The sequence below is a fragment of the Anser anser genome, assembly GCF_964211835.1.
Source record: "Anser anser genome assembly, chromosome: 3".
NCBI lineage: Eukaryota > Metazoa > Chordata > Aves > Anseriformes > Anatidae > Anser > Anser anser.
Window position 1 is genome coordinate 94,744,345 of NC_139722.1, and position 15,841 is coordinate 94,760,185.

Consider the following 15,841-nt stretch of genomic DNA (forward strand, 5'->3'; position numbering starts at 1 on the left):
TACTTGAGAGACCAACAGCCACAGGCACCCCAGCAATAAAACTTAAACGTCCATGAAACAAAAGCATGGATCTTCCCACTATTTTCTCAAAAGTGAGCTGTGCTTGCTTTCATCTTGTTTCTGTGAGGTGAAACAGCAATTCTTTTTCCATCCATAGCTAGCAGCCATAACAGTTGTTTAGTTACTGTCATCTCACATACTTGTCCTTCCTTTCTGTCTCTTACTTTAAATCAACTCTTCTGGTGCCACTCTTCTCTACTTCCCTTCTGAACACATTCACTTGTACCACCTCCATCTCACTTCAATAGCTCTCAAGCTTCTTCATTGCCATCCTCTCAAAATAAAGCCTGACTGGTTCTGAAAACACATTGACTTCAATACTATTTGCAACCAGAGATTTTTCATGGTGCACCTGCTTTGCAATATACGCTAGGCAACACAGGCCAAATTACAAGACCTGAAAGACACAGAAATAAAAGCTGAAGGCTTTGCCCGAAGCTGGAAAATATTGCTAGCACTAAGGCACTAAAGCAACTCAAACTCTGAAAAGTCACAAATTTGTTTAAAAATAATCATAGAATATTTTTTCTCTAAATTTTTTCGACATTCTTTCGATTCAGTAGCAGTGAAGTCTGCAACAAGAACCTACTATTTATTACACTGATCAATGTCTTCTCATTGTTTTCCTTTACTCTTGTATCCTCTTGCTCCATCTTTTCCTGTCCTTATTGGAAACACTGTTGACATCCTTGTATAGTCCTTGTAGCAAGCTCCCAACACAATGGGGCTCTACTCTTTAATCCACAATCAAGTTTGGTGAGCACGTCTAGAAGACAACCTAAGAATTAGCATGTATGTATGCTACTAGGTCTGTATTTGGGTTAAAAGATTCATCTTCCTTATTAAGTCTTCCTTATTAAGACTGAACTCTGTGTTCTGTGAAATAACACTGATATAGCAGAAGACACGGTAATTACTACTATCACAAATATCATCTTACTAGCTTTAATGCATGCCTTAAGGCTTGACTATGGTAAGTGCTGACAATCTAGGGCTTACTTATAAATAGCAGAAGGAGGTTTTTGTAACTTTAAAGAACTGGGCACTTTCCATCGTTATGAGGAGACTTCTACACCTCTTAACAAGTGTAACAGAAAACAGGTGATTGATTACACAGATTGTAATTGACTTTGTAAAAATCAATGCTCTGATGGACAATCTGCTCCTAGCATAACTGTTTGCAATCTGTGGCAAAAATATTTTGTGTGTGTGTGTGAAAAGATGCACTTAACTTAAAAATACCCATCTAATTCAGTGTTTTTTGTTTTAGGAACCAGCTCTAACGTGCGTGCTAAAATATCAATGCAGATGGCACCTTCTTGAAGTCAACAGGCTCAGGCAGAGAACTACAATTAAAAAAACTTTAACGAAGATCCTTCCCTCTACCCCTCATCCCCCTTTTTTTTCCTGAGGGAAGCAGGGGACGACACTTCAAAGGCTCCTTCCTCAGTTTCGCTCCCCCCGACTCACACGGAAGCAGCGCCCCGCGCGTGGCCGCCCCCCCCCGACTGAGCCTGACTGACTGACTAACGGACGTGCGCGCGCCCGCTAACGGCTGCTAACGGCCTTCCCGCAGGCGCGCGCACGTGCGAGAGGTGACCCCCGGCCGCTGCGCCCCCCCACCCCCACGTGACTTCCTCCTGCCGGGCGAGGCGGGGGGCTCCCTCCCACCAGCGCCGTACGGAGAGGGGGGAACGGAAAGAGGGGCCGTGCTTAAGTAGGGCTCCTCCAACAGCGCGGCCGGCGCCTCCCCCCTGCGGGAGGAAATGGTTTCTCCCCCGCCCCCGGCGCGCAGGTCCGGAGCGCCGGCTGCCTGCCGTCGCGCATGCGCAGCGGCTGTCCCGCAGCTCACGTGCTCCTCCGGCGCGCGGCGGGCCATGGCCGCGCTGCTCAGCTCCGCCGGGCGCCTGCGGGCGCTGTGCGCGCGCCTCCGGCCCCTGCTGCCCCTGCTGCCCCCGCGCGCGCCCGGCCCCGCCCTCAGGTGAGGCCCCGCGGGGGGGGCCCCGGCGCGATCGCGTCCCGGGTTCGGGGGGTGCGGGGCCCGCGGGGGCCTGCGGGGGCCTCGGGTGTGCGGGGGGCGTCCTTCCCCCTCCGCGTGCAAAGCCCGGTAAAGGGCCTCGGGAGGGGGCACGGCGCTGCCGGGCGCGGAGCTGCCCGCTCACGAACGCCTCAGTGAACCCCGCCGGTAGCTGCGGGGCCAGGGCGCAGCAGGCGGGAGCCGCTCGTTGGTGCCGGAGGCGGCTCCGGCAGCTCGTCCCGCAGTGGCGACGTGAGCAGGAGCACAGCGTTACTGGCTGGGAAAAGCGATGGTGCGGGGAGTCAGTCAGTGCTGGTGACCAATCTCCACATTTATTTCTTGCTAAAAGTGCAAGTCCTGCTGCAGGCTTGCTTTTGCGTGAAATTCAAGAGTGCAAAAACATCAAACGTACTCTGGGTCGTATGAGCTGACACAGAAGGACAGCCACAGCTGGCAAGACAGGACATGAGGCCTTTCTCTTCTTAGACCTGCTAAGTCAATATAATTTACTGTCAGTGAGAAAACCAGACCAGTTTTCTGCCGTTCCAGTAAGTTTGTTCAGCAGAGGGCTGGTGAGCTTCGGGGCTGGTTCAGGGGAAGGGAAGGGAACCGAAGAGGCAGCGATGGAGAACTAGAGTGAAGTCTCAGCACCAAAGTAAGCAGGTTACTGCAATTTGCACCAGGTTTAGTGCTTGTCAAACCCACTGTAAGCTGATTTAATTCAGTACGCTGAAAGAAGTCTTCCCCGTGCCAAGGGAAAGTGTATAGATCATGTTGTTTCTAGTGGTTAAACTGTAACAGCTCCTGCAGTGCTGCAGACCTTGTGAAGCCTGGAGTAGGCCTGCAGAGGAAGGACCAGGGAAGCAGGGGGACACAGCAGGAGCACAAACCTAGTTAGTGGCAAATCAGGAATAAAACTTTCTACGTGGTGTAATTCAGCGGATTTCTGTTCTCATCAGCTGGAAGCTAATTTCCTAAAATAGTTTGTTGCAAGATGCAGTGTTCACAGGACTTCATATATGACCTGGTGCAGGACTAACAGGACTTGCTTTTTAGAATCTGTGTTTCTGTAAAGAACTTGGAACATGCTTTGTACAATGGGATTTTGGGTCTAACAGCTAGTCATTTTCACAAATGCTACCTTTTGCTTGCTCCAAATTATGCTTCTCTATATCCCCAAGAATAAATGGGGTCACCTGTGGGATGGTTTAGGGATCTTGCAGGAAAGTCTTTAGATACTTTGCTAGATTTTATTAAATACACGGGAAATGTACTAGGTAGAGAACATGTTCACAGAAAACAGCTGTGATGTTTATATCAAGTTTATTTATGTTTCAGTCTAAACTGTGAATTTTATTGGAGTAAGACTTAGGAACGCACCTACATTTTTTCGTTCCTTCTGTACAGTAATTTCCTTCCAAAGGTGATTTTTTCACACAAAATCTTTGCCTTACTATCACTTTAAGGTATGGGTTTAGGTATCGTGATGTACAGGTGATGCTCTAGGACCAAAGTGTGATGCAGAGGTAACACATAGGAGCTGAAATTATACAAGCATATAATCTCGGTTTGTTTTATAGCTTAAGTAACTTTGTTGTTTTTTTTTTTCTATCTAAGCCTTAGCTTCTGGAAGTGGATGTTTTTTGAAGAACTAGAATGACTTGGACATATGGACAACATTTAGACTTCTCTGCTTGCTGCTCAGGTCTCAATTAAAAGTGAAGTGCAGCCCATTACAGTAAATTCCAGAGAACATTGATGAAGCCCTAGTTGTCATAGCGGGAGTAAGGGTAACTGGTATAAAAGTGAATAAATAACAAGGAATAATTCAGCATTTACCATGAGAACTGGGTATATGACTGACTCTGCACGTTTACATGTTCTTGGTTCAGTTGCTTTAGCACTGAACGTAATGAAGTCAGTTCAGGTGCAATTTTGGGACTTTGATTACGGTAGTGATTGCAGAAAAGTTGCAGGTCCATTTATTGATTTGAAGATGTGAAACAACACTTACTCCCATTCAGACAGGGGTTTTAATTAAAACAGCAAACTGCTCTTGGATTTTCCAGGGCAGCCCTAACTACCACCCCCAGCCCGAAGAGTACACGAGTGGTGGCAGGACTCTTGGTTATGCCCGTGCAATTCTCAGAGACCCCCCGGGCACATTGCTTATCTGCTCAGAGCCAGGGTGATAGGCACTGGAGAGAGAGGCAGCTTGTAACGCAAGTAAGGCTTCAGATTCCATGTCAGTACTTTGAAGTGCATCTGCACCTACAGTAGAGTGAGGAAGATAAGGTTTTAGTTGTTCTCCTGTGATGCCCTCTGTTCCAAGAAGCAGTTTCTGCTTTACTGAATAGTGAAAGGAAGCCGAAGGGTGACCTTCGGTGGCTGTCAAAAATGAACTGTAAATGGCCTAGACACATTGTCCTGAGAGTATGATAGCCAAAGTACAAAGTCCTGCAGTCTTTACTGGCAAAGAAAATAATGTACAGAGTACCAAAAGTATGATCCGTACATTGCTAGGTAGAATGCACCCGTGCAAGCCTGGCAGTGATGCCTGGTATAAGCTCTGAGTCATAGTGGAGAGGCGCAGATAGATGCTCAGCCACAGCAAAACTCTCAAGTGACGTGCTGTTAGCTCTCTGTCCGTAGTTTTAAACAGTTTGGTTGGATGTAAACATGGATGCTCCATAGAATGGGTAATGGCAAATAATTTCTGTCCTGTTTGCTGGATAAGCAGCAGGTGAATTTTTGTAGACCTGCAGTAAAAAAAAAAAAAAAAAAAAAAGGGGGTTTAATTCTGTTAGCCGTGTGCGCAGGCCTAACAGGGCTGATAGTCAACTGAAATTTCTTAGAAGCGTGGCAAGGGTATCTGCCCAAAGTAAGCAGCTATGCAGAATGCCAGAGGACTAGTTGTGTAGTTAGTAGGGTCTGTTAATGAGACTTCATAGCCTGCAGTCAGATTGCTGGTGTTTGTCACATTACATTAAGTTAGCAGGTGACCATACTCCTTCCTCAGTTTTAATACTTTGCGTAGGGCCTTGGATATACCAAGGCTGTGTCCTTCTGTGACCCTATCTATACCATTTCTTGCTGGCTGTAAGAATCTGTAAATGGAAGAAAAAGAGAAGAAATAAAACTGTACGCCTTGACTGCAGTTTGGTCCTCTGCATGAGAATTTGAATTAAGGGGCAGATCAGGGGAATGGAAGTGATACTGGATGTACAGTCGGAATGCAGCGCTAAATGTCTTTCTGAAAGATGGTTTTTCTGGCATTGTCTGTGCATTTTGCTTCTCTGACAGAGCCAGCTGTGATCGCATTTGGACAGAGTGGATGTGCTGGTTTCAGGTGGTCCTCCTGCAGTGACTGATGGCTCCTGGTGCTCTGCTGCATGCTGCCACACCATAGCTGAGCCAAGGGAATAAACTCTGGGAGTATTTCCCATTCAATTTTGGGTCGATTTAACCTGAACTGAAAGTAGATGGATATCCAGTTGCATTGAGTGGTTGAGGAGCATTTCATAGCAAAAGCCTCAGATTAAAATCTAAAGGAAATTTACCGCTTCATTTGTCTACCTGTAGTATTAAGTGTGAGATACACTGAGCTGTGCAACATCACTGTCATGCCATGCGATTATGAGATGAATGAGCTGTGACAAACCAATGCAGCATACTTCAGATCTATGACAGTAAACTGTAGCAAACATTATTTCCAGTAAAATTCTTTTCTGGAACTTTGTTCATGGAAGTTTCACGAAGGGAAGAGATGTTAAATGTGCAGCCTACAGTCAAGAACACTGCAACAAACCTTTCAGCTGACGAGTGTTCAGAGAGGATTTTGAGTTAAGTTTATCTTTTGGGGAGTTTATTCTGCGTGCTCTAGGTGATCGTCATGACTCGATGTTGCAGCTTGCTGCTGCAGGAGTGTGAGTGTTGGGGGAAGCGTACTGGCTCCATCCCTCCCAGGCTGGCCACCTTCCCCTTGCCAGCCATCTTGTCCTTGCTCTGAAACAGGGTGCTCCTTGGACCTGTCATGGGGTGATTTCATTTGCTGGGGTGCAAGGAAAAGAGTTTTTGGGCTGTGTTGGATCAGTTAAGGATCTTATGAGCTCCAAAAGGGTTGGAACTGTGGGCCAAAGGAAAAGAGGGACTGGAACTGCTGCTGCTGGTGACTGTGTGTTAGATCAGTCCAGGTGTGTTGCTGCACTGCACTTTGAGGTGTTACTGCTAGGGTATTCCTCCCGAGATGGACCCCCTGTCGGTCTGCAGAGAAAGTGAGGACAATAAGGCTCCTAAAGTATGGATCATAATAGTATAGCTGAAAAAAAATCTACATGCAAGTGTCTCGGAGCATCTTCGGCCTCACTGTTACTTCTTTAGTTTAAGATTCTCATCTGTGAAGTTAGATGGCGGTTTCCATGACTCTGGGGAGCAGAGCAAAGCATTCTGTTTGCTAATTTCCCTGAAAAGCAAACTTCTGGAGTGAAAACTTGTGCTTTTTATTTTTTTTTATTTATCTTTTATTATTTTTTATTTTCAGGGTCTGCGTTCTAACATTTCATGTCCAATTCAGAGCAGTTACGTTGATGAAGTTGCTAAGGGTGCCATAGGCACTGCTGTTCAAGTTGTCCTTGACAGGCCTGTTGCCTATTGATACGTTGCAGTGAGCTTATATGGGACTGGGGCGTGCTGGTGAGATGGGAAGGAGAACGACTTTTTAAAGAATCCTGGTTTAGATCCAGAGGACTTGATTTGAGCGTTGGATAAGCTGCAGTTTAAAAACCCAAATGACTCATGGTTTGCTGCATGCTACAATTTTAACTTGTAAATTAGTTATGCAAAGTTCTCAGGTGTTCTCCAGGAGCCGTGTCATTTCTCAGTCTACATGAAAAAACATAACATCTTCTCTCTTCCCACAGGATCCTACTGTGTGGCACTGAAACAAGAGTGCAGTGACCTAAACACTGGCCTTGTATGTGACCGTAGCTGAGTCAGGGGTAGCACTGACCATAGGGATCATGCTGGGGTCTCAGCTGGAGTATATAGTCTTGACTTGATTAAATTTAACAAATGTCGGGAATGTTTTTACATAGAGTGATGAGTTTTAACTCTTGTAAGTTTTCCATTATTTTACTTTGAGCATGGCTTGTATTCTGAAAACTATTTCCTATACTTCTAACTTCTTTAATTTAGAAAGAACTTGAATATTCAGTACTTTTATGTGGCGTAGCAAAAACTTTGTTGCAGCTCTAACAGAGAGAGGCAAATATCCATATGGTGGCTGTGCAATCCTTTCTTTGAATTTTTGGAATTTGTCAGGCTTTATAGAAAGTAAACTTTCTTCTGTTGCCAGGCAGACCATTGGAACCACCATTTTTATTTATTATTATTGAGTTTTGGGAAAGACGGGATGCTTTATACTCAGGCTGCTGTTTAAGATCTCTGTTGCTTCAGAGAATCAAACATACTGCCTTTAGTCTGCTCTAGAAATACAGAATGCAAGTACATCAGTACAGTGCTGGGTTTCTCACTAAACCCTTGCAAACACAAAAAATTTACTGGTTAATTAAATATAAATTCCCAATGGCTACTTCATCACTGCATGAGTTGTTCACTAGTTTAGCTTCGACATTTTTCCAAAGTGCTGTAAGCCACAACGGAAGGGAAAAGTTACCGCTGAAAAGTGGAAGTTATATGTTGGGTTTAGGGGCATATAATTGGTTAACCTTCCCTGTGTGGGCAAGATCTACAGATCTAGTCCTCATAATTGTAGAAACCAAGCTGAAAATGATGTAAAGGTACAATGATGTAAAGGCTCCAACATGGGAAGGCTACTTCTAATCTTGCAGTTGTGGCAGTAGGAGAGAATTCACTTCATAGAGTTTAATCTATTCTTTAGAGCTTCTCTTTGTAGGTACAAAGAAACACAATTCTGAAGCATGGTAAAGAGAAATTAAACATTTGGGGAAGAATTAGATGCTAATCCAAACAGATCTGAAATTTGTCGTGTAGCTTTGTATGTTTGCAAGTAAAATATTTCACACGGAAAGGATCTTAAAAGGCTGTTTAAAGGCAACCACTGAAATACTTAAACCTATTTCAGCCCTTGGAGTGGTGTCATGCACTTTGCTGTGTAGCGTAACACTTAGTTCTGAACACAGTCAATTAGAATAATAGAAAAAATAAGGTTACACCTTAAGATTATGTAATCTAACATCTAGCACTGTGGCAGGAACAGGAATGTCAAGGTCATACATGATAGATTTAATCCCCCTCATCTATTTCACAAGCTTCCAGATGAGAGTTTGTTTGTCAAAGTGTCCTGTTCTAATATTTCCTAACAATTAATATTATCAATACGATGCCTGGTGGATTATGTATAGTTGCGTCCATCCTTGGATAGAGGAGTTGTTCAAACCTGTCTTCCTGTGAGTAACCATACCATGACAAGCAGAGTAATTCCCCGTGTCTTATCTGTGTTACTTCTGTTAGGAATTCTGTTGTGTACCTAATTGTATGCCATGTTACGTTTATGCCTTTTTTGTCCAAAATGTACAATACAGCTTTCTTTCTTTTTTATTGAATTTGCTCTGTTGACTTCAGACCCTCTCATCAAGTAGTCAGGATGACTTTGACGTCTGAAGTTTTCCGTCTAAGAGTTTGCCGCTGTTACTGGTGTGCTCTCATCTACAAGTTTTATAAGTTTCCTATTTCCTCTGTCATCCAAATTGTTAATGTAACTTTTGAATGGACATGGGTCAAGGACTGGAGATTAGTTGAGTGAGGTCCATTAATATCTTAAGAATAGTTAGTGTTTCTAAAAATTACTTAGTCCATTCTTCTGTTCTCACTTATGTTCCTATCTCCTTGTTAAAATTTACTTAGTTATGGTGAAACAGTTAAAAAATTATGTCATATGGTCATAATTAACATTTTTTTGAAAGCTAAGCAGTGTATGATCTGTCATTTTTTTTCTATTTTAAGATGTATCTGTATTTTCTAAAATCGTTGCTCATCTACTTAGAAGCCTTTCTTGCTGCCTTTTTATGTGACTTCCAAACTGAGACAGGTAGCCTGGCCTTTTATGTTTTTTATCATTGCCTTTTTTTTTTTTTAATTCTCTTAGTCATCTGTCTTATAAAAGTCTTATAAAAGTTAGGGAGAAATTTCACAAGGTTGCTAAAGATTCCTGATACATGAATAACTGCTTTTTTAGTATGAGTTCCCCTGTATTCTTTTGTCCTTCACTTACTTGTCTCAAATCAATCCTGATACTGGTTCCCTTAGTTGGTTGAAGTTTGCATTTTTGGAAGCTGTCTTTCTTCGGTGCTCAATCTGTAGAATAGGGAGCTCTTAATGTTTTTTCTGTAATTTTCTCCCGAGTTTTGTGTTCTTAGATGATTTGTAGTGATAAGAACCAAATTCAGGGTTGTGGGTTCCTTCAGCTTCATCCTGCTTGTGAATCCACAGTAGTTTTTAACAAATTCTTACTATGGATGTAAGCACCCTAGCATTATATGGTTTCTTAAGCCATACTAAAAGTATGATTTACACAAATGCTGAAAGCCTACAGGTGATGAGAAACACTCAAGTCTTATGCTACACATTATACTTCAGAACGATAGTGATGCTTTAGGTGGATGCCAGAAGGCTGAAGAGTTCCTCAGTTTGTTTTATACTACAGTACTCTTCTCCCCTGTCTGTCAAAAACTTGGACTTGGATTTCCATGTTGCTATGCCTTGAAATGTCTTCAGTCATGAGAAATGAACAGAAACAACAGATATTTCAATTTTAATCTGAAGAAGTTTTTTTCTTGCTTGTACTGTGATTGCTAATGGGATTCAAAGTGTAAATTTCTGTATTACATAGACAGTGAGTCCTGTGCTGCTGCTTGCATCCAAAATGTTTTTTCTAACCTGACTTGAAGTACTCTGAAAAGGTTTCACGTAGCTCTTTTAATGGCTGTATAATAGCAGATGATAGGATTTTATCTACATCTTTATGAATAAATAAATAAAGAACTGGTAGTAATTAGTTTCATTCTTACAGTTATCCAGTGGATAGCTTATAGTTTTGTAGTGTTATTTACGTGTTATTAAAGAATATACGTTAGAGCCATCTCATTTGATTATTACACCTGAGGGGACTCAAGTTTTCATATTTTACTGTTAGTCTTACCTTGTACTACTGGATTTTAATCTGACTAGCCTAATGGTTTCTGGTTGAGGGAAAGTACACTGTGACTGGTTATATGATGAAGTAGGAGGAAAAGGAAGGAAACAGGGAAAATGATGCCTTTGGAGATTCAGGTTTTTGGTGAGAGATGGCATTGTTAAAGTAGGTTTTGCTAAGCTGACAATTTATTCACTACCGCAAGCAGTGTTTCGCTTCCTTCTTTTTCTTCCTGCTTCCTCTGATTTTTACCACATATTCCTAGCCCGTTTCTTTTTTTGTGGTTCACTGTGGTGGGTTTTGGACATCATGAGCTGTTTCCACAACTTGTTGGAGCTGTGTGCGTGAGCCAGTGTTGTGCCAGCTTGGCCAGGTGAATCTGCTCAAAGAGGGAACTGATTAACGTGAGGGCCAGCCCGAAGGAAAGGGTGAGACTTTGTATCCTGGAGGTGGAATTGAGACTGAAGGAGAACTCTGCTTTTTGGCAATCTTTTTTTGTTCTTTTCTGCTTTTTCTTCCTTGACCTTTCCCTGTTGAAATAAAATGCAGGTAGTTTGCTGGCCTCTGGAAATTATTCAGGAGGAAGCTCCCAGAGTAAAATCTGCCTGCTTGAAAAAGATAAATCCGAGCAGTAGCGCTGGTCCATGTTACTGAAGGACTCCTTTGAATGCCTTCATAGATCAGACACGTTTTCTACCTCACTGTTCTCACAGCCGTCTTAGGAAAGACAATCAGCTTCAGGCTGGTTGCGTTTGAAGAGTTCAGCTAGAATAACTTACCTTGGGGCCTGCTCGGCTAGCAAATCAGGATTTCCAGTGGCCGGGGAAAAGACATCCCCTGGGCCGCGTCCTGCTCACGAGGTACAACCCAGCCACCCGTCAGGTTCTCCACCACACCCTTACCTGCCCCCTGCTTGGGCTTTTTTGGCCATTTAGCCCTTTTTTGGCCATTTAGCGGCTTGCAGCCAAGAGCGGCCTGCCTGTGGGCCTCTGCACTGGGGCGCCTGCGCTGGGGCCTTAAGCTTGCCCATGTAGTTACATACATACATCAACTTGTTTTTTTTTTTTTAATAGCTAAATAAGTGGTGGGCTCTTAAGTGTCTTGCTTGAAATAAGAACGCTTCTTGATGATATTTCTTGCAGTTGCACTTTATTTTGAGAAAATAAATGCTGAAATAAATCCAGTGTATGTTTGGTATGTGTGTTATGTCGCAAGATGACAACAGCTTCATGTTTGTTAATATAAACCCTTCAGAATGGGGAATGATCTTGTTAGGCTTTAAGCTGTTGGAAACACCTTGTTGTCTACAATGCTGGCCTCTGATTTATTTCTTGTGTATTTTAATTGAAAAGGACGATATGATTTGCTGCCTTGATTTGCTGTGTTTTGGAAGAGTTGTCTGTGGCTGTTTTTGGAGCAGGATTTAAAGGCATGTGAGAGCTGTTGTGAGATCCCATAATAGGACAATAGACTTCTAGAGCACAGAGATGATTTAAAAAAATTTATTTATGTAGGAATAGTACTCAAACCACTTACCACGAATTGGATCTAACTGAAAATCTCAGATGAACAATTGTCACTTTGAGAAAATAAATGTGACTATCTTTTGTAGTAGAAAGGCTCACTGTGTGCAGCGAAATCAGTCACCTGCATTTGTTTACATTAATATGGAATGTTTTTGAGAAACGGTTCATCAGCAAGAAGTAAAGAGCATTATCTTCCTGACATTAAGTATGACTTGTGTAGTTGCAAGATGACTCTCAAAAGCGTAATCTCTATTTTCCTTTTTTCTTCTTTTTATTAAAGCAGAAATGTAGTTTACCAAACAAGGTTCCTTACAGTTGCACCTCAACAGCAGGGAAGTGTTAAAGAAGAACCAGTGTCAGAAAGTCTAAACAGACAGGCATGGCAGTTTGACTGGGCGTTAAATAAACTGGATAACTCTGTCAGAAAAACTGGCCGCATCCCGAAAACGCTTCTACTAAGAGTCTTCCAGGAAATATGCAAAGAAGGTAAGCTGCTTCCAATTCAAGTTAAAGCTAAAGCTGTAATAAAACAGTTCATCAAACCAAGGAAATTTCTGAAGGAGTTCTGATTATATTTTGCCTTTTGGATGTTGTTTAACCTTCTGCACGTATTGATGAACAGACTTTAAATGCTTTAGAGATACTATTCTGCTTTTAATGCACACATTTTCTTTTCAAGGTTTTTTTGTCTTTGGGAGTTTATACAACTTGTAAAAATTGAGTCTACTTTTAAGAAATCTTATCACGTTGCTCTGGTTATTACAGTTTTTTTTCTGGTAATGTTACACTTTTATTATATAACTGTTCTGAACTCTTAACAGGGATTGTATCTGTCTACTTTATACAGTATGTTTTATGTCTGTAGGAAGCCATGCTGTCTTTGAGAGGTCATCTGTTTTAAAATGGAACTATGCAGGGAAATGTGGAAATCTGTCCCCAGGTTTCCCCATTATCAGGTAGCTGTGGATATTCAGATTAAAAAAGCTTTATTTATTTATTTTTCAATAAAACAAAAATAGACAACTGAGGCATTGTTTGTTCTGACGGATTCAATATTCCTTTGTCTAAAAATAGCCAGACTATATTAATCTTTTGCAAATCAGGTAGCGCAGTTGAGATTTGGTACCTGTTAGGATGAGTCAGCGGAGATATTTTATGAATTGAGGTGTTGAATTGAAATGAAAACTTTGAGTATACTGAACAATGACAACATGTATTGTTTTGTTTTAATTTTAAACTTTGCTGTCTATCCTGGAAGGTATTGGCTTGCTTATATATTTGGATAGTGGTCTTTTTTGAGTTTTGTAGCTCACTGGTTAAAAGATGAGTTTTCAATTCATTCTTTTTGTTGAACTTTTTTAGTTTGTCTTTCTGCTTGTGATATCCTTTCTGACTGCTTTTTCTTTTTTAGGTATAAATTTATTAATTGCAAATGTGGATAAGCAAAGATTTTGTGCCTCTAAGCTTATCTGCAGCCACAGTTCTTCATGATTTTTGATCAGTTAGAGTTTTTTTAGGAAGCATGTTGGTAAAGAGTTTAATTGCTCATAACTTCCTTTGGTTATTTAAGTATTTTTCATTTGGGTGGGCTTTGGGATTCATGAAAACAACAAGCTTCAAAAGGTTGTACTAGGCCTCCATTAAAATAAATGACAAATCTTAATTTGAAAAACCGTCCTTTTTTTTTTTATAACAACCTTGAAAGCAAATTTAGCAAACTGTGGAGTCGTATTTACTGTTTATTTTTTAAAATATGTGTTTTAATGTTCTTCCATTTGTAACTATAACACAAAAAATACCTGAACAGTGTGCTTGATGCTGATCTCATCTTACACCTTTCTGTACTCATACTGCTGATCTTTTTTCCAGTTCCTTTTGACTTTGAAGTACTAAATCACTAGTATAAAGTATGTGTAAAACACTGGCATCGTGAAACGGGAGATGTGTTGGCATTTTTACCACACTAACTTGATTGTATGCAGAGATTTAAAAGTTATGTTGTATGAAGTATGTTTCATTTGCCGTCACTCCATGTTTTCACAAGCTCAAATCAGCACTTGCAATTTGTACCCGCCCTCTCTAGCTATTTTATCTTATTTATCTTTTCTCATTATTTAGTTTTTTCCCCCACTCCTGTGTGTTTCTTTCCAGATGAGCTTACTCTGATAAATAACATTTTTGCTATAGATTGCTCTATTGAAACCCAGTTTACGATAGTGATGTGATAACCCATATTTGTTGGTCCTTTTGTGTATCAGATCTAATTCTAGATGGTATTATACCTTTCTGTTCTTGATTTTTTTTTCCTTTTTTGCCATTACTTTATAGCTGTATAGCTGTTCTTATAGCTCTGTATAATTGAAAATTCTACTTAGAGAGGTAAGAAGGAGCTGGAGATATTTTTAGTGGCAACAGCTCCTGCCTTTATGCTGGGCTGTACACAACTTCAGAGTGTTGGCATGAAGACTCGGAAGTTGTTTACAGAGCATTTGTGATGCTGCAGACTTCAGGTGATTTTGGAAGTCTGAATCATGCAAGACTTCGTGTATGTTGCTGTTTGGGATAGGAAACCTTAAATAACTTTTTTAACATTTAGCTTGTATGCAAACATACATCTGTTTGATTTTTTTTTTTTTTTTAGTATTCTGCTTTCTAAAGGAACCCTCCTTTTTATTATAAATGTCTGTGTTTCCTTATAAAGATGCGATTGAAAAAATCTTGTGTCTCCAATTTACTGGATAATCTCTGAGGGATCCTGCAGCTCTGCCCAGTTTTGCCTCAGGAGTAGTAGTAAAGTCCAAGGCAGTCAGCTGAGTCCGTAATTCGGTTTTTGACTTCGCTAGGGTTGCGTACAGAAGTTGGATGATGTAGACATTTTTAGCTTCCTTCATTATTCTCTTGATATAAATTAACTCATTTATTTTATGTTGAGCAGAAATGAAAATGGGTGCTAACGGAAATGGGGAATTAAATTTGGGATATCTCAGAATACCTGTTTTGAAATAGTATGGAATTGGTATGAAGTATTTTGCAATTGTAGAGATTTGCCAAAAAGTTGTGTCCCTGTTAGGATTAGCGGGAAATACAAACTACCTGACCACCTGAGTTGATATTTTGTGTTGCATTTCTATTTTTTCTGTTCACCATAGCTCAGTATTGTGCTCAGTGATAGGTTTATCATGAACCTTCTGCAGCGCATAATACTGTCATTGCTTAATCATTTGGGTATCCTGTTCAGTAGAAAAGTTCAATCTTGAAAACTTATATATGAAATGCTTAAATGTTTAAATGGATCAGTCTCAATTTTTATATTAAATGCATAATTCCTTGTAAAGAAATTTGTCTGTGTACCATTTAAACATGAGGGTTTTTTCTCTCTCCGTTTTTCACTTCCATTCCTAATGATGGTCTCATGTTAGCGCTGGAGAAAGGATTCCGAGATACCGTTCATACTGCTTGCCAGCAACCTCTCTTTTCAGCCTTAAACTTTAGTTATTTTACTGTATAAATAAAAATTGGAGGTTAACAGCAATAGCATAGCGACAAGAGAAGAGCCTGAATGAGTAGGGTTATAGAGTTTTTTCCTTTCTGGGCTATTTGAAAGCTTGTTTATTGATCTTCATTGATGACACTAAAAAATAAAAACAGCTTCTGTCAGGTGGATGAGTTATGATAGTGTCTTGTCATCTTCTTCATGTTACCTTGTTTCTATTAAGTCCTGACATGGCATACACACTTGTAGAACTTGGTAGGTAAGGTGTGAATTGCGTAGGGGTTCATTGAATGTCACATTTGAAGAGAGATGCACTGCGATTCTTAAGGTGTGTGAACTCTTTTCTACTGGAAGACTGAAAGCAACTTTCCTTTTCAGGAGCTATAAATAGGTGTAAAAATAAATAATTTTTGTAACACTATTTGGAAGGATGGGTGCTTAGCACTTCAGAAGTATATACGATTACTTGGACAAGTTACCATCAGAAACTACAAGTCCTGAATTTAGACAGTAATATTCTGTAAATATACTTAAAAGTTCCTTCAGTGTTATCTTTCAAATGAATCCCAAAA

The 15,841-nt window shown here is 40.9% G+C and overlaps 1 protein-coding gene across 2 annotated transcripts in view; it reads left to right on the forward strand.

Moving 5' to 3' along the window:
- The first annotated feature begins 1,811 nt into the window (after positions 1–1,811).
- LRPPRC (leucine rich pentatricopeptide repeat containing) overlaps positions 1,812–15,841 on the forward strand; it is a 93,298-nt gene continuing 79,268 nt past the window's right edge. The window contains exons 1-2 of one of the 2 annotated variants that reach the window (XM_083829112.1): positions 1,812–2,041; positions 12,057–12,262. In XM_083829112.1, coding sequence (XP_083685238.1) covers positions 1,827–2,041; positions 12,057–12,262 — 421 coding nt within the window. In that variant the 5' untranslated portion in view covers positions 1,812–1,826. The remainder of the gene's footprint in view (positions 2,042–12,056; positions 12,263–15,841) is intronic. The other variant, XM_083829113.1, reaches the window with a different exon arrangement.